Below are 19,220 nucleotides of genomic sequence, written 5' to 3' on the forward strand. Positions count from 1 at the left end.
TGTATTATTCTTTCCTATGCAATCAAATCAAGTGCTTGTACTGGTAAAAAAAAGGTTAAAAGAAATGTAGGCAAACCACAAGCACTCAAAGAGAAGTCTCTCTCTCTCTCTCTCTCCCAGCAGTTTATTGATGATATTTTGGATATGAGATTGATAACCCATTACTGGTTTTCTGTTTATTAACTAACGTATGAGGCGATTCAGTCATTCATTGATGATCCTCATGTCAACTCTGAGGATCTGTTTGTCTGGAAACCCCTAAGTTACCTGCTGGATAGGTTGAGCCAAAAGGACAAGAAATGGTGGGAATTCGAGGTTCAACCTCCTCAACAGGTAGCCTGGGATTGACCCATCAATCACCGTTTATGTCATGGTAGGAACTAGGAAGTGGTAGAAATCCCTCGTCCCTACAAGCTACAACCACCTCCTGGTTGGCCGGTTCTACTGTTGACAATTTGCATTTTTCCTCAAAAGATTCCATGGCCCATAAATAAACAGTGATAGTTCATTTGCTATTCATTTATAGTTTGTTTGGTACCATTGCTGCTTGAAGTCTCAAAATTTGGTCTTGAGCCTCTACCTAAGTCCCATGTAAACATCGACTTTGCCAAGCCTGTATCATCTTTGGGCAGATTCAAAGTATAAGGCTTTGTTTGGTTGCAATGCAAATAAATTTGTACTGATGCAAAACTATGGCAGTGCAAATTATTTGAGGGTAAATTTTGACCTATTTTGTTTGATTGCAGTACAAATGAAGTAAATTAAGACATGAAGCAAAATAAAGTAAAATCCAAAGCAAAATTAAACAAGAATTTGCATTTTTTACATTTACACTCCCATGCATTTGTACTAGACTACTGGTGCAAATAAATTTGCACTGCAACCAAACACAGCTTAATTGTTTGTACCATCTTCACGTGGGTTATGCTGTGTCACTCCAAGTTATATGCAAGTCATATGTGTCATATGTGGTACCTAGTGGCGCTGTGATGTATTTGAAATTATAATTAAAAATTATGTCTTGTGTTGCAAACACCCTATTTCCTGATTCTAATACTAAAATACAAACGTTATTACTTCAACCAACCATGATGCCAAACATCTTCTTTGGTAGATGAGACTAATTATTGGCAAGTCTTCCATGTGACAGACTGTCAATACAGTGAGAACCAGCGTCCTATTTCTTTTTTGGTAGTGGACAGCTCTCTGTTCATGGGGCCAAAGTCAGTTTCTGCTCAAAACTCCTTATCACATGGCCAATTTAATCCCTTCTTTGAGGTCATTTTTTTAAATGTTAAATAGAAGCTTTGGATAGTAACAGAATAAGGACCCATATCAAGAAGGCTGTAGCTGACCAAACAACAGTATTCTCCACATTAATCTCTAAAATAGTTTGAGTTTTTGCTTGCTCCACATAAAGTGTAAGATTCTTTAGGGGGAGAAAATAATATGAACTTCAAAAATGGGACAGTTGATCAAACCTTGCCTAAAAAATGGGCAGCAATGAAAGATGACAGTAAGCCACTAAGGATGGGACAGGGGCTTTGGTGTTGATGATTGCATTGACAATGAATGGGCATCCAACTAATTGAATGATGTTTACTTTTTGGGTCCATAAATAGGTTTAGGGATTTTATCATCTTTTTAAATCTGCTACTTCGCTCGAGATCGGCTTCAGTCAGTGTAAGGCCCGTTCGAACATTGTTCGAACAGCCTTTAGAGCCTTGCATCGGGAACATTTCCGTACTTCTATACTTTATTTCATGGAGAGATATTTGCAATGCAAGGCTATGATTGCTGTTCAAACGGACTTTGCACTGACTGAATCCAATTTTACTTTGCTCTTAGTGGAGGAAAACCACTTAAAAAGTATGGGCTAGATCTAATTGGTAGGTCAGAGAATGCGAAATCTCATCAGTCCACTTTTACTTAGTTGGGTAGCTGGTGATTATGCCAATAAAAGGTGGGGTATGTTGTAACAAATGATTTCAGTTTAAATTTCTAAAATAATAGTTAATTCACAAAGGACTTATAGTCTATCTATCTCAAGTTATATGGGGTCGGCTAAAGGTAGCTGTTATCAAAGAGATTTTCCCTAAATTTCTACTAAAGGTAATTAGCTAATGCTTCAAGCATTTAAGCCTCCCACATAAATTTCTACTAAAGGTAGCTGTTCTGCAGAGAGATTTTTCCTAGCTTTCCCTTACTTTTCTTACCTTTTCTTTCAAACCAAACAAATCCTAAGAGAAACAGAAAATTGAAGCCCAATTCTAGGGGAATTGGGCTAAATACAATCTCATAGTATGATATTCCCTGACACAATTGTGAAGTACAATTCCAGGGGTGTCAATAGGCAGGTTAATGAGGTAACCTGCTTTGTCCCTATCAAGACAGGTTTAGCATGAATCTAATCAGGTTAAGGTCAGGTTTGGTGGTGTGGTCATTATGATTCGATTATGGGTTCGGATCAAACCCATATGGCTAGCATTGTTCAGTGATGAAAAGTAAAATCACATTTTCAACCCCACAGGCCACAGTACATAGCCGAGCCCCAAAGAAGAGCCAATCAAAAGATGTGTCTCATGAGAGTTGGAGACATGAGCGCTCCATGTCTCATTTAAATGTCTTGCACTACTTAATCCCTTTGCATGCATCTACCTTTTCCTCTTGTTCTTTAACTTCTATTTTCTAATCTTTATATTTTTTAGCAATTGTGTTGTGACACGGATTTCGCCCCCATAGGAGAGGGGTGCTACGCACAAGACCTAATTAGTGGGTTAATGGGTCAAATGTGGCAGGGTACATGGGTGGACCCATTAGCATTCACTACATGGAGTACCTGCCCTTCGGCGAATTTGAACCCACACCTCCTCAAAGGGGAATTCGGATTATCTGAAGGTGATACAGCTGTGGAACCAAGGAATGCTAAGTTAGAGAATGAGTGATTGTGGCCATATATGACTGGTGTGAGGTGTTATCATTGGTTCCACAACCTGTTATACACGAGACCGGCTTCAGTCAGGGCAAATCCATGCCCACACTGTTCTAACAGCCTTTCTCAACCTTGCATTAGGAATATCTCCCCATGAAATAAAGCATATAAGTATGGAGATATTCTCAATGCAAGACAGTAAAGACTGGCTGAACAGAGTTTGCCCTGATTGAAGCCGAACTCGCTATTATTATACACAACCATTGTGTTCATTTAATCCGATCTCCACATAGGGAGAGGGAGGGATTGCCAAATGACCAACTGAACTACAAAACCATTCAACTGCCCATTTGAAATACCATATAAGAAGGCGATTTGTAGTTTGGAACTAGAAAGCTGAGGAATTCATGGGTGCGTTTCTAACCTACAATACACCATATAGGGGGATGCCTAATGATTATACGTGTTCATGGACTGTGTAGCCCGATGGCCCGGCCCGGCCCGCACCCCGGTTGGGTTTGGTCATGTAATTAGGCCCGTGGGCTTGATCTCAGGCCTAACACACCCTCCCTAAATGTCTTTATGTACCATAAATATGTTACAATATTTTGAACTTTACTTTTACACATATTAGAACAAACTCTGGATCTCCTGCCCACAATAACTCTGCCTATGTCTATCCACAACACACTTACCCCCATACATTAGAACATCTCCCCGTGTATAATAATATATAAGAGTATGAGATGTTCTCCATGTGTGACTGTAATAATATGTGGGTAGACGTGGACAGAATTATTATGGGCAGAAGATCCGGACTCATTAGAACAAGGGCACATATAGCTGCTAATGCTGTTTATGAATAATTCACAGTTTTTGATTTATAGCTGAGCTAGGGAATCCAACTGCCTCTATTTGATTCAATATTTAATTCATTCAACATGACATCGATTCTATAATTCTTTAACCATTTGCTATATGCTCATTATTTCTATTATATAAACACAAGTTGTTTAGTCCATTAGTTTTATTGGCTCATTAATTATAGTAAGAAAATGAAGATTCGATTCATTTGATTTGTCCAGATTTGAATTGTTTTCTAGTGAATTGAGAATCCTTGCAAGTGAATCCAATTCGTAGTTCATATCTTAGTAACGATGATTGAGAGGCACTACTAAATGGGTGTTTAATTTAAAAAGACACCAAATGATCCCCATCATGTATTTTGAAATTCCATTTGGACCTCTTAAAATAATTGAGGGGTTTGGAATCTCTTGTATTGATGATAAAGTTTAATGTTCGTAGAATTATGGAATGTTTTGTATAATAAGTTCGATTCATCCATGACTAATAATCCCATAATTTTAATTGCTTTTAAAATTTTGAAATTACTAATTCTACTCTTTTTTTTAGGAGCAATGCTAATAGTTTAAAAAAAATCCCAAATCAAGGGATTTAACAAGAAAATTGGAAGGCCACATTAGGGTCTGTTTGATATCGGCTGAAGTGACAGACGTTAATTTTCTATGATCTACCCATCCTCAACTTCAGCCATTTAGGAGCTCATGACCTCTTTAAGAACTTATCCATTAAAAAGACAGAGTAACGAACTTTTCAGTTCAGTCACTTAAGCTGTTATTAAATGATCCCTTATCTTCATAGAGCACACAAGAAATGACCATGAAAAGCATTTCAATATTTTTTATGAACATAATCCGGATTTGCTCTTGCTCCTCACAAAGCGCTCCTTACACCAATCTTACAGCACTTTCAGCTGTGCATTGAGAACATCTTATTATCATTCATGGAAGATGTTCTCAAATCCCAATTCACAGCTGTGATGTTCTGGAGGTTGGTGTGAGGAGTAAATTGGATCTATGGGCATTATTTGGCCTATAGAATTTTTCATGTCCTAATATTCTTCTCAAATGGCTAATAATTCTTTATCTGATATTTCCTCTGCACCATAGAAAATATCTATAGAAGCAAACATAAATAAAAGATTCTATGTTCCACAAGCTCCCCTTTAGGCTATGTTTGATTTGATAAGAGAGAGAGAGAGAGTTTTTCCTCAATTTTCTCTCTCTTATCAAAGAAAACACAGCCTTAAGTTTGTCCTTATGTCCTTCCATCATCCATCTACCTGCACTAACTTTCATTTCTTCTTGCCTTCTTGTCTGACTATTTAGACAAAATTAACTTGTATGACCCCAGTAATTCTAACAGTTCTTAATTGGATATCAAAACTGCTATACCATGTGTTGCAGCAGCTCCCAAATCCCTAATGTAAATCCTATCAATGGATTGAACCATTGAACCATATGATACAGATACGGCCCAAGTAAGCTTAATGCAGATCTTAAATGGTAGATCCGTTTGTTGTCTGACTGAACCCTATTAAGGCTGCATTTGGCATTCCTTATTTTAAGGAATTGTCTCATTTTTCTTAATTAAAATGTTCCTATATATACTGAGTTTTTAACAAAAAAATAAGATAAATTCTTAAAATAAGAAATGCCAAATGCAGCCTAAACAGATTTTGTGACGGCAACCAGCTATTGTTGATGGCAGGTCTTGGCCCTTGACCCACATGCATTGTGGATGCAGGTATTACCTCCCTAGGCATGTGAAATGTCAATGGGTGGGGTTAAATGATAAATCCAATAGGATCAAATTTGTTTGGGTGTAGGGTCAGCTTAGGCTGTGTTTGGTTTGAAGGAAAAAGTAGGGAAAGGAAGGGAGAGATAGGGAAATCTTTACAAACCCTGTATAGGTTTTCTTACCTTTCTCTTCCTTTCCCTACCTTTTCCTTCAAACCAAACATAGTCTTAGGGTTTTGATGCTGCAACATGAGCCAGGCTTGGGGTGGTATTGGGTTTTACTGTCTCCTTTTTTTTTTTCTTCTTTTTTTCATGGGTCTACGGTGTAACTCATTCCCATACCCAAAACCCACAATCCTGGTGACAGTGGGGTTTGATCCCAAGTCTCTTCTGCAACCAGGAACCAGTCAAAGAACTTACCAACTCAGCCAAAGCAGTTGATAACCAGCCCATCACCCAAGTTTGGCTTTTCTTTGTTTACTAGGGAGAAAGTGACACCTTGGAACCCATAAACAAAATTTTAATTTAAATTAATGGCTCTTGGGTTTTTATAATATATTATAGAAAATACAATTACAAGACTGTAGATCAGGTCAGATCAATGTCTGATAGACTTCCTTTAGATTGTAGCGGGTTTGAAACTAAATGTTAAGTTAGGTTAGATTAGGGTGAAGGTAAATTTGCACTAGTACAAATGCATGGGAGTGCAAATGTAAAAAATGCACATTTTTGTTTAATTTTGTTTTGGATTTTACTTTGTTCTATTCCATATCTTAATTTACTTCACTTGTACTGCAATTAACCAAAATAAGCTAACATTTGAAACAAAAATAGGTCAGAATTTATACTCAAATCATTTGCACTGTTATGGTTTTGTATTAGTGCACAAATTTATTTGCATTGCAACCAAACGCAACCTAAGGCTGTATTTGGTATGAAGGAAAAAATAGGGAAAGGAAGAGAAAGGTAGGGAAATGTTTACGAATCTTGTATAAGTTTCCCTACCTTTCCCTTTCTTTCTCTACCTTTTCTTTCAAACCAAACATAACCTAAGGGAAAATTATATGGAACTATCCTATACTTTGGGGGTAGTGATACTTAATGCCTCAACTTTCACTTGGGACATAGAGCTACCTTGTACATTCTTATTCTGATACTCAAGTCCAACCATTAGCATTCTATCAATTAAGTAGAAAAAATATTAGCATGTGACAAGCCACAAATGGACATTTTGATAAATTTACCTTCACTATAACATCAATACGACAATAAATGGACTTGAATATTAGAATTAAAAGTATTGATCTCTCTCTCTCTCTCTCTCTCTCTCACACACACACACACGTGGGATGGGAAGGGAGAATATGGAATATTTTGGAATCTTCCTCCCTTCCCATGTTTAGTTTGTGGGATGTCATGAGATGAGATGGGAAAAAGTGGAACTATAGATCTCAATTTTGGGATGTGGAACCCCACCATTTTGGTGGAAAACAAGTGGGAATGTAAGAGGAAACTTGTTTAATAGGGAAAAAATACCTTTTTTATATTCATTTTAAGACTTAATATTAGATCCATGACCCAGAAATAAATTATTAAAAATTTAATAACATATTTATAAAATAATTAATAAATAAATTAAAAATAATAGCCAATTAAAAAGTTCAATAGTTAATTAAAATTTTAGAACAAAATATTAAGATTATTAGTTAAGCCATAAGTATTAATAAAATATTAAATAATAAAAATTAAATATTAATTTGAAATAATTAATATCTAATTAATAATAAATATTAAGTAATAAAAAGTAGTAATAATTAACAAAAAAATAGTTAATAATTAATTAATGAATAAATAAATAATGGTCTTATCAATATTCTAATTAATAATTAAATAAAAATAAATAAATAATATGTAATAAAAATGTTAAATAATTAACAATACAAAATAAAGCTTTCAAGTAAATGAAGGTAAACATTAATACAATTAAATTTAAAATATTAATTCATAAATAATAATTAATTAATAGTAAACTACAAAATAACAAAAATATTATTAATTACCTGATTAATTAATAAATGGATAATATTTTCTCACTATTTTCCCTTTTGCATCCGAAAAATGAAAAATTTCTACTTATTTTCTCTGTCCCTTTCCTATGCCATCCCATTCCATCATTTCGTATCCCACTAAAATCTTCTCACAAAATAAATGCAGCCCAGATCAAATGGCTGTGAGAGCATTTTTTGTCATTGTATTTGGAACGGGAGTCGGGAGATGCCAGGTCGCCGCATCTTTGGCTTGTTGTTGAAAAGAAATGGGACCCACCGTACATGAACGAAAAATTAGTATTTGATTCAACTTTGATTCCCCTATTTTCAGCGGGAGTAAATTAATGAGGGCTACGTTGGTGTCTCATCACTTGTTCGTTCGTTCTCTTTTATAGTATAGAGTCGAGCGAACGAACGCGAGCGAGACAAAAGAGAGAGAGAGAGAGGGAGCTACAGCCCGGACTATGACTATGTTCCTTCCCTACTCTCTCCAAATTTCTCTAATTCCCACGTTTGTTCTACTTCTCTCCTGTGTTTGAGAATTCGGAGGCTGATCTCTCTTTCTAATTTGGGGATCCGTGGAATCAATCGAACCGAGTAAGGTGAGTGCTTGCTTGATCTCTGATTTCGCGTCTGTTCTTTCATTATGTCTTAAATGGGAAGGGAATTTTGGAGGACGGTTGTATCGGTTTACAAGCTTATTATGAAGCTTTCTTGCTTCGATATATAATAGTTTCTTCGTTCTTTCTTTGATCTGAAATTCTGTCAATTTCATGGTTTAACGAGGCATTACTTGCTGCTTCAACGAAAAAATGCTTGTCTTTTATTTGGTTTTAGTACACACACACACACTCTCTTTCTCTCTCTATCCTCGGTTCTCTTCAAAGATTAGGGTTCCGTTTTTATTTAATTCTGGCAGATCCGAGGCAATTAGGGAAACTAATCTGTAAATTTGGTTATCTTCGCTGGATTTAATTTCTTGATTTCTTAGGGCTGTCAAAACTTCTCCATGAGATGCTTTTTATGGATTCAGTCCAAATTTCTGTACTCCCTAAGAAAATTTTCATATTTTTTCTCTCTGTTTCCACATAATTTTACTTCCTCCTCTCAGAGAATCGTTTACGTTGATTCAGTCTTTCAGATCCTGTGTAGAGAAATTACTTACTCGTTCTAAAATCACATTTGTCTTTTAAATATGGGACTTCTGATCAGTGGGCTGTTTGAGTGTGTGCTATGCATCCGATAAATTCACCAGAACAGGGGCCAACAGGACATAAGCGCCTAGACCCTAGAACTCAATCGTTTCGGCCGATATGTCGTCTTCTTCGTTATGCAGTTATGGATGCCGATATATCGCTTCTTTTAGAACTGTCTACCGCAAATCATCTGGTTGGTCGAACCATCGAATCCATCAATCAGATCTGGTGCATTGTTTTCCTGCACTTCTGAGTGTCCCAATGTCCCATATTCCCGTTTTTAATGTGTGAAGTGCAGGGAAAAGTGCAGCAGATGCCCATTCGGTTATGGGTTGTTACTTGTTAAGATATGATAAAGTCAGCGCATCCCAGGATTGGCCCAGCCCATGAGTTAAGTCATAAGTGGGCTAGTAGTGGGCCGATGATGGAAAGAACACCGAAACAAATGAACCTTCTTGAAAAAAAATATTACAGGAAAGGAACCCTCGTTGATTTGCTTTTTTTGCAGAGAATCAAATCTCGCTTGGTCGTATCAAAAGGTTCTATTCCGTCCTTGTTGAGTGCCTCATCAAACATTCAAACCTACTTTTGAACTTTATCTTTGTGTCATCTTTGAATCTGAATTCCATGGAGTTTTTAAGCAGTAAAGTCTATTCTGGTCCTCATGTTTTGCCTTCCATGTTTTTCGCCCACCAAAAAGATATGCTTTACATCTCATGGCAGGAGGAGAGGAGATGGGATTAGTACAATTCCTTTACATCTCATGGGATTTATGGGGGAATAATAGCGAAATGTAGATTTGGTTCTATAAAAAGGGGCCGTAACGGCTGAGGTGGCTGAACTGGATGACTTAATATTTTATCTTTTACTGGAAAAAAAATTAAACAATAAAACATTCTGCTTAGCCACTTCAGCTGTTATTTACGTGTGGCTGATTTGTTTTGTCTAACTTTTTCATGTGATTCTACTACGCTCTGGTTTTGGCCTTTTGTGTGCAGGAAATATCGTCATCATGTAAGCCATTGCTTCAATTAGGAGATTGGGATCAGGGTGAGTCGTGGGCTTAGCTGTTAGCCCTCGAATTCACTCTCTTTTTCCTCCACATTGACTACACTATTTGGTACACACTCTCTCTCTCTCTGTTTCTCTGTCTGTGTGTTCTATAATTTCTCTGTAACATGATTTTTAGGTCTGGATCCCGATGACTTTGTCACCTGTTCTACATTTCAAGAACAGACCCACTATTGAATGGAACCAAGAAATTGGTTGTCTAAAAAATCAGTACGATCAGATTATATTTTTAACTATCCAAGAGTTTTTCTAGGGAAGTCCACTAAAATATTTCAGTTATTATTTTTGTCTCTTTTTAGTGAAACTTTGTCTTCACCGAAATAAAATCCAACTCAAATATTTTAAACTAGGAAAATTTCCATGCATTTTGAGTTAAAACAGTTAGAAGAAAGCATTAAGAGGAACTTTTAACCCAGTTGGTGTATGAGGTAGACCCACTTATAGTGGGCAAGATGCTCCAAACAAGAATGATATCCACTCAATGGATGCAACCCAACTTGATGAAATAGGATTATAATACCCATCTTAATTTGAATGGATATACATAATGATGTACCTCATTTCTCTAATTAATTTGAATAGAATCCACTTCCTTGTGACCAAAAAACGGGTTCTCTACAGACAGACTGCTCCAAATTCAACTTGATAGGGTTGGACCGGGGCAAGTTTACCGTCTAAACCTAACCATTTGACACCCCTAGTTCTACATTTGGCAATCATCACATGAGAACTTTTGGGCTGTGTCAATTATGTTTAACCCTTCCGTTGTTCATCATTCATTTGCCCAAAAAATTGAGGCAATTAAAAATTTTGTTTTTTTTTTTCATTTTTTAGGGTTTATATTGATTTTCAAATTTTACCGAGGACTAGCTTAATAATGCGTTAGTTGGTTAATTTCAGCATTTACGTGCAATCGAATCCCGCAACCAGCAATTTGGGAAAAAGAGGGGTCAATCGGAAATTATGAGTGGTGCAAGGTACCAAATACAAAAAAAAAAAAAACAATGATTTTCAAATTTTTGGGCTACAAGTGATGAACAGTTCAAACGATGAGTATTCCAGTTGAATCATTCCCGAGAAAACGACACAGATTTCTCCCATTTATGGACTAGGATACAAATACAGGTCAATATGCCAGTGACTTTTGGGTCTTTGAAAAAGCCACAATTGGGCTGAGTTTTACTTTTAATTGCTTGGTGGGGCCTGTAGAGAATGGTTGACTGTATCGAGGTGTCATAATCAATATCGAAGCCTACAAATAATATTGAATTATTGACTGAAAAGGCAAGGCTGGGCTCTTGTCCATGGAATCAGTGCGTCACTAAATACTAATTGAAAAAACAATAACAGAATAGTGACTAAATAAAATGTAAATAATCTTAGACTTTACAAAGCTGATAATACAATTTGAATTGGGCAGAATTTATTGGAGGTTTTGATAGCCTTCTAATAAAGAAGATATCCAGTCGGTGCATTTGAGACTTTTACTCTTTCCCTTTTATAGGTAATTGCCATAATGTCTCTCCTATGAAAGAGAAAATAAAAATGGTTATAAAAGATAAACTTCACCAACATTAATCTTGTTTTAACCTTTCGGATTGAGACAGGTATCTCAATGATCATGATTTTAAACCACATGATCACTCAACCCATTCTAAGCCAAACATCCTCTTGCTGACTTAGCCAAAGGCTGAAATTAATCCAACTTAGACCCAATAACCACCCTGTGAATAAGTCAAAAATAGTTTATAGAAAACAAATTAATTTTTACTAGAAAATAAATAATAACATGTAATAAAAACTGTAATTGGTGTGTGTTGTAGTGTGTTTACAGGGATTATATTATTAAGCTACTCCATCAAGTATGACTTTTCACATGGCCAATGGATTCTCCTACACATTGAGGATTCCAAATGGAGGGCCTATGGCCACCCGTTCCAACACTAATAACTAATAATAAAGACCTACTTATGTAGGGTTCTTCATTGCCCATTGTTTGCAACGCTTGTTGCAGCGGAAGAAGTGAGTACTGTTTCTCTTTTGTGCGTAGAGGAAAAGTTTTTGAGGTTTCAATGGATAATGTCTATCGGCCTTACTTTGATCCCGAGTACGAGAACCTCAGCCTTCGGATAAATCCTCCAAGGTACTTAAATCCCTTTCGTTTCTTCTCTTTTCTTCTGAATACGTACCTCGTAGTTCCGCCACCATTGATTCCCACAATTTGTCGAAAAGCCCAGCTCATGCCAAGTAGGATGTCGGGTTGATGGTGATGGAACCTTTTGATGCGTTAGATGATGAGCTGTTTGATCTCTCTTTCTTATGCAGGGTATGTATAGATAATTCTACGTGCAAGGACTCTACACTGGTTAAGGTAAATCCTGAAGAATTGTTTTCTTCTTGATGATGAATCATGGAACATTTACTATAACGGGTCGCACAATTTTCCTATTTCTAGGTTACAGTACTCCAGGGTGAATTCGGGTTCAGGGGCAGGGCCCACCATTTCATTGGTCTTGCTCATGGAACTACACCAGATACTAGAAATAGATGACATTTCAACCATTATGCATCATTTAGCTTTGGAAAAAAAATACTTATAATAGAATTTCTTATGTGTAGTTTCAAGGCTGGATTTTGAGCTAATCAATCCTTATGGTGGACCAATTCAATGGCGGATCTCAATTTTGTGCTATGAGATGTGGGTCATGGCTCTTGGATTCGTATTAACACCAGGCCTTAGACGTTAATGCTCTATCTACCTACTCTTGTCATGATTGGGAGTGCTTTTGCAACAGTTTTTTTTTTTTGCTTTTTTATCTTAGCATTAGCAAGCTGAAAGGTCAAAAAATTGTTTAGTGAAAAGTTGGAAAAGGGATTTTTGCATAAAAAAAGTACATTAAAAACAGAAAAAAAAACCTTCATTTATCTTTTCATGCTTGCAAGGAGCTATTTTGATAAAAAAAAGCTGATGACCAACCAAACACTAAAAAATAACACTTTTTAAGGAGGTTATTTTAAAAAGTATCCTTCTTGAAAAGTCTGTTTAAGCCCCAAAACACTCCAAAACGTGGCCTTAAGTGGATGTCTATAGTGGGGAACAGAGCACAGGAAGCAACTTCTTTGGTTTGGACTTTGGACTCCATAAGACCATAGATTGCCGTGCTAGTCGACTGCCACTGGGCTGTCCTGCATGACATACTAGTCCTTATTTCCATGTCAGATTAAGACAGTTTTGGAGTATTTATTTGAAAATAAGTGCTTATTTTAATAAGCATTCAAGAGCATTTAGTGAAAAAATACTTATTTTAAACAGGGGTAGTATAGATATTTTTTTTAAATGATGTGGTTGACCAAGACAGGCCAAAAAATGAAATAAGCACTTTGGGCTTTTTTCCCAAATGCAAGTTAACGCTTATTGATAAGTCTCGGCCTAAAATAAGTATTTATTATAATAAACGCTTTTTTTAAGCATTCCCAAACTTATCCTATCATACTGTCAAATGTGGATAGCCAAAATTTTCTCTAACGCATTGCATCAGACCAGCAGTCCATATTTCTGGGCCTCACAATGTTTTTGTGTCTTCTATTTATGAGACCTGGACCAGGCGGACTGGGACGGTCTGACATTTCCAGATGCAATTTGACTCTCTCTTCTATGGGCCGGGTTTAGAATTTTGGATCATTGGTTAGCCACATAAAACCACAACTCTATATGATAAACATGGCATTTAAAACTTAGCAAGCTGGTAGTGCACCTAACTTGATCGACGTAGGGCTTAGGCCATAGTGTTTACCCAGCTACAGGCCCATATACAACATAGTTCGGACAACAGGACCTAAACAGAAATTCAGAAGGGATTGGTCCGTCCTTGTCTTGTTCGATCACGATATGTTATATATATATGCATGGGAACCGTTGCAGGTGGACAGCGTGAATAAGCCGGGCATATTACTGGAAGTGGTACAAGTCCTAACAGACCTTGACCTCATCATCACCAAAGCTTACATCTCCTCTGATGGCGGGTGGTTCATGGACGGTATGTATTTTTCCAAAGTTCATCAACTCTCTTTCCCACAGAGAGACAATCAACTAATATATTATGCAACGAACAGTGTTCCATGTCACTGACCAACAGGGGAATAAGGTTACAGATACAAAAACCATTGAACATATAGAGATGGTACGTCTCTCTCTCTTTCTCTCTCTCTCTCTCTAATAAAAGGAAAAGTGAATTCCATGAGACTTGGATTTACGAGTCTACAAACTTTTGGTTATATGACTTCTTAGAGTTGTATAGATGTGAATGCCTTATGAATAATACATTAATAATAAGGCTATAAATAGATAACCAAATAAGACATGAAGTCATAGTGTTCTAGTTGGATTATTAGTATTCATCGGTTAAACTAAGGTTTGACTTTCATTCTCAGTGTGCCTTGTTAAAAACGAATTTCGTAATGGGCTTTATTTGGATTATCATCGGTTCAATCAGTTTTTAGTTTAAACCGTGGTCCAATAAAATTATGCATTACTCATGAAGTCCTAATTCTTTATGAACCAAAATATAAAACCGTAAGTCTTTCTTTAAAGTATCAGTGCTTCACGAACCAAATAGGAACTTGTCAAAGTTTCCACTGGACCTGTTCCGCTAATCTGCCCATTTGGTTTTTAACACATTCAACCGAACATACTATTAAACAAGCAAATTTTGGCAACGATGTCTCCAAAATAACACCCGTCTAAGGGATTTAAAAAATTTAGAAACTTGGAGAGCACATATTTCTCTTGAGATCACCAATAACAGTTAGGGAACGAGTCTGATGTGGCCTTGGGGAGTCAACACGTAGCCAGTCCTAAGAGCTCTTTATCCACCAAGGATCAAAACTTGGTTAATTATTACTTCCATATTTCCAGTGAAGCTTCAAATGCAGCTTCCATCTTTCGTACCTAAAATTTTTGGTTTAAGTACGGTAGAACAAGATACTTAGAGTCACTTTGGCTGTTTGTTTAGGAAAAAACAGTCTGGGAGCCTCTACATATTATACCTTAGCTAATTCAGGTTTTCATTTATCATTTCAACTAAATAATATTGAATGTAAATACTATTTTATCCACACTCACAATGAGATGCATCTCCCAAAATAGCCCCGACTGTCTTTTACAAACAGCCAAAAGTTATTCCGAATGCTTACTCCAAAAACTCAATACCTCTTTTTGCTGTTGGAAGATCATTGTTCAAATTTGTTTTCTCTTATTTATTACCGTCATGGCGTCATCCTTTTTTCTGTACAGGCTCTAGGACCGAAAGGACATAGTGTGACCACAGATGGGGTGAAGACTTGGCCGGGGAAGAGGGTGGGAGTGCATTCTATTGGTGATCACACAGCTATCGAGCTCATTGGCAGGGATCGCCCAGGTCTTCTATCCGAGATCTCAGCTGTTCTTACCGACCTCCATTGTAATGTTGTTTCTGCAGAAGTTTGGACCCATAACATGCGTTTGGCTTGTGTGCTTTATGTCAATGACGACACCACATGTCGTGCCGTGGATGATCCAATCCGATTGTCAGCAATGGAGGAGCAACTCAAGAACCTCTTGGGTGGACGTGACGATGGTGGAAAAGCAGCTCGAACCAATTTTTCCATGGGGTTTACTCATATGGATCGTCGCCTCCATCAAATGATGTTCGCAGATAGGGACTATGAAATTGATGTAGTGACAAAAGACACGGATTATGCTCCATCTTTCCAGCCAATTATCACTGTTGATCGTTGTGAGGACAAAGGGTACTCGGTGGTGAATGTTCGGTGCAAAGACCGGCCAAAGTTGTTATTCGACATAGTGTGTACTCTAACAGACATGCAGTATGTTGTATTCCATGCCTCCATCTCTTCTGATGGTCCCTATGCTCTACAGGTACATATTTGATTATTCCCTGACAAACAGTTTAGCATGGGAATCGTTCTTGACGTAATTTTTTTGTCAGGATTTGGTAAAAAACAATGCTGTATGATGTTAAATTCGCATAAAATGTATTAAGGACGACAGCTGTAGTAACTTAACTGAATGACTTATTGCTTTGTTATGTACTGGATAAAATAGTAATATAATAAAATAATTAGGTTTATGGTAATCTACCCCACACGCCATTCAGCCATTAAGAAGCTCATAATGGTTTATTCACTTAAAAATAATGTAATAAGCCATTCAGTTTAGCAACTTCAGCCGTTATGAAATATACTCTTATTTTCAAGCAATGTCCACGCCCACCAGCTTGGTTATCTAGTTGGTGTCCTTATTAAGCATCTGACCATTGGCTTCTGTTCTGAGGAATAGTTGTCACCCAAGAATGGATACGGGATACTAGGGGGCATCCTGTTGATTGTACCAATTGCTGGACTAGGCTAATGTATTTAAAGATAAACAACATATTATATATCATAAAAGATTCATTGCAGTTACTCAAGAGGGTTTGATTGGACTTACTAATTGAGTTTGTTGGAATTTGTAGGAATATTATATACGTCATATGGATGGTTGCATACTTGACACTGAGGGAGAGAAGGAAAGGGTTGTAAAGTGTCTTGAAGCTGCAGTCCGACGAAGAGTATGTGAGGTGAGTTAAAATCTTTACATCAATCCAGAGCCCTATGCATTCCTTATCTTTCTTTCTAATGATAATATCATAATTAAATGGAGATGACTTGCCAGCTTAAACTTAAAGACCTGAATCCGTGATTGTTTTTAGAAGATAGTGCACACAATTTAATGACGATCCTCTTCATATAATTGGGTGATGACCTGAGGTTGCATTCTTCAACACACGAGAGCAAACATGCACAGTCAATGTCATCTTGAAGTGAATTTTAAGCTATCTAGCCCCCATTGTGACTTGTGACTCTACCATATATCTCATACTTCAGCAGCTGGACTGGTCCTACAATGAGCATTGCTTTGCTTGTGCAATTCTGGCTCTAAATTTGGCTTCTCATATTGTTAGGAACTCCATTCTGGCTTACCTACAAATTACCTGTTAATTTTAGGTGGCCTTTGCAAGTATATATGATTTTATTTTTCAAGACAAAACAACTTCCACGTCAGAAAAAATAAATATTGGCAAATACCCCCTTGGTTCTATGAAAATTCCCCCATCTGAAGAATCGACCTGGCATATGTGGAAATCCAACATACAGACTGAGAGATTATGGATGATGGAGTTGAAGGATGAGTATAATAATCCAGTGTAAACTGGTATCTTTACAAATCATATCTCCTCTGACCTGTTGATTAGGCCAATCGGATAATTACAATCTTTTGCCATGTGTAAGGACCATATTTGATGAATTATGCACCAAACTCCATAGGCTAAAAGATGAAATCTCCCAATACTCATGAACTGCCTTTAATGCCTGAACTTTCAAATGTGCCACTTTAGTGCCTGAACTTCCGGAAATATACATTTAAGTCCAATTCCATAAAACTTCTGTTACAGTGAAGGATGAAAATTACAACAATGCCCATATTTTGATTCTCTTTCTCTCACTGCTCACCTTTTTCTGTATACTTCAATGCAAACAAGAGTTGATAAAGGCTCAATTTAAGTGCATTTTGGCTATGAATTATGAAAATGTCACTGCTGCTTTGCGTCTGAAGTCTGACAGTAGAAGAAGAAGATGAACAGTGAGAAAAAGAGAATCATAACATGGGAATTTTTGTAGTTTTACCTCTCACCATAATGGTAATTTAACAGAATTGGAAGCTCAGGTACTAAAATGGCACATTTGAAAGTTCAGGCATTAAAGTGAGACTACCCCAAAGTACAGGGTACCTATCTGCAATTTACCCTAATTTTTACTACTTACGACTAGTTCTTTAACATTCCTTTCCTAATTAGTAGTATTCTTATTGGAGTAGTTTGGTTTGCTAGCTTACACATGTTATTTATACAAAGTAGCATTTATGCACTACTCATTTTTTAATCTACAAGTTGTAAAATGTTTTCAATTTTCTAAATTTGTCATTGAATATTTTTTCCAATATGAAGGCCAAGTATTCGATTACAGAAGAGTTTTGTCACCTTCACAATTCAATATAAAAATTTATGCATAACCAAAGCATATTGAATGCATAGATACAAGAAAAGCCTTATTTTCAGTCTGTGAGTTGTTGTCAAGAAAGCTTTTGAGTCATAATTCAGTACAACCTGCCTTGTCGCCTCTGCATTTCTTTTTTACCATCTATGTACTCTATTACATGTAAAATGTAGTAGGAAAAGAAATTGGTAATTGAACTTCTAAATTGTACCATGTTTTGCCAACTCTCCCTGCTGGAGAAGCCAGCATGAGTCTGATGAGTTTTGGATTTGTTAACATTTGGGTTGCAAGAGTTTCTCCTTAATTGGTTAATGGAGCTCATCAGCCTTTGCCGTCCAGTCTGAGTCAAGTGCCATTTCCAATGATCCCAGGGAGCCCTCCAGAGCAAAAGATGGGGAAAAAAACTATCTTGATTGGTTGAAATATGTACCAAAAAATCTTTTAATCCATTTATCAAATTCCAGTTCAAATCTGCATTAGATGGAACTTATGGTCAAACTGTCTTGTGAATTCCAAAGCATCTTTTGAAAATCATAATGAAAAGGTTAAGTTGATTCTTGAATATGTAGAGACTTAACCAAAATAATGATTGATCAAAGCATATACTTAACAAAGGATCTGTGTGTTTCTAGTTGTGTCATACCATGCCTCTTCTATTTCTTTTCCTTTCTAGTGCATAGAATAGAGTTATACTTGAGTCAAGGTGCTGACATGCAGTTCAACCTTGGCTTGCCATACAATACGCAGAAAACAAGTTTTTGGTTATATGTGATGCAGGGGCTAAGCTTAGAGCTCTGTGCAAGGGATAGAGTAGGGTTGCTATCTGAAGTAACCAGGATTCTCCGTGAGAATGGATTGTCAGTCAGAAGAGCAGGGGTGACAACAGTTGGGGAACAAGCAATGAATGTATTCTATGTAAGAGATGCTTCTGGAAATGCAGTCGACATGAAGACAATTGAAGCACTTCGTAAAGAAATTGGACACACTATGATGCTCAATGTGAAGAAAGTTCCTGCCAATGCCAAGGAACCTGAGTCTAGTGGATGGGCAAAGACAAGCTTCTTTTTTGGGAGTTTGTTTGAGCGGTTCTTGGCTTAACATGACCGTCATCCAATTAACAAATTGAATGTATGGTACTTTGAAGATGTTAATCACAAAATGTGGAAAGGCAGTGCATTTTCATAGACTACTGCAGCATAAATTGTTCTTAATTTATGGTGTATGGTAAACTAAAAGTAGATTTAATATATGTATACAAACTATTCTTTTGCCTGTAAAA

The 19,220-nt window shown here is 36.8% G+C and overlaps 1 protein-coding gene across 6 annotated transcripts; it reads left to right on the forward strand.

Moving 5' to 3' along the window:
* The first annotated feature begins 7,909 nt into the window (after positions 1–7,909).
* On the forward strand, positions 7,910–19,220 carry LOC104599557 (ACT domain-containing protein ACR3-like). Of its 6 annotated transcripts, none has more exons than XM_088887561.1 (9): positions 7,910–8,182; positions 9,775–9,896; positions 11,898–11,990; positions 12,173–12,218; positions 13,770–13,884; positions 13,961–14,028; positions 15,141–15,764; positions 16,360–16,464; positions 18,719–19,220. In XM_088887561.1, exons 3-9 carry the CDS (start codon positions 11,920–11,922, stop codon positions 19,037–19,039), a joined length of 1,350 nt encoding a protein of 449 aa, XP_088743687.1. In that variant the 5' UTR covers positions 7,910–8,182; positions 9,775–9,896; positions 11,898–11,919; the 3' UTR covers positions 19,040–19,220. The 6 variants fall into 6 exon arrangements, with proteins under 6 accessions (XP_088743687.1, XP_010260456.1, XP_010260453.1 ...); XM_010262154.3 differs by having other exon boundaries at positions 7,911–8,182; positions 11,824–11,990; XM_010262151.3 differs by having other exon boundaries at positions 7,913–8,182; positions 11,824–11,990; positions 18,689–19,220.

The sequence above is a fragment of the Nelumbo nucifera genome, chromosome 1, assembly GCF_055504915.1.
Source record: "Nelumbo nucifera cultivar China Antique chromosome 1, China Antique-T2T, whole genome shotgun sequence".
Classification (NCBI taxonomy): Eukaryota; Viridiplantae; Streptophyta; class Magnoliopsida; order Proteales; family Nelumbonaceae; genus Nelumbo; species Nelumbo nucifera.

Coding starts and splice junctions, on each gene's coding strand:
- LOC104599557 (XM_010262151.3), top strand. CDS start 11,920: ATGGATAATGTCTATCGGCCTTACTTTGATCCCGAGTACGAGAACCTC. Junction 11,991..12,172: donor CTTCGGATAAATCCTCCAAG/GTACTTAAATCC, acceptor TTTCTTATGCAG/GGTATGTATAGATAATTCTA. Junction 15,765..16,359: donor ATGGTCCCTATGCTCTACAG/GTACATATTTGA, acceptor TGGAATTTGTAG/GAATATTATATACGTCATAT.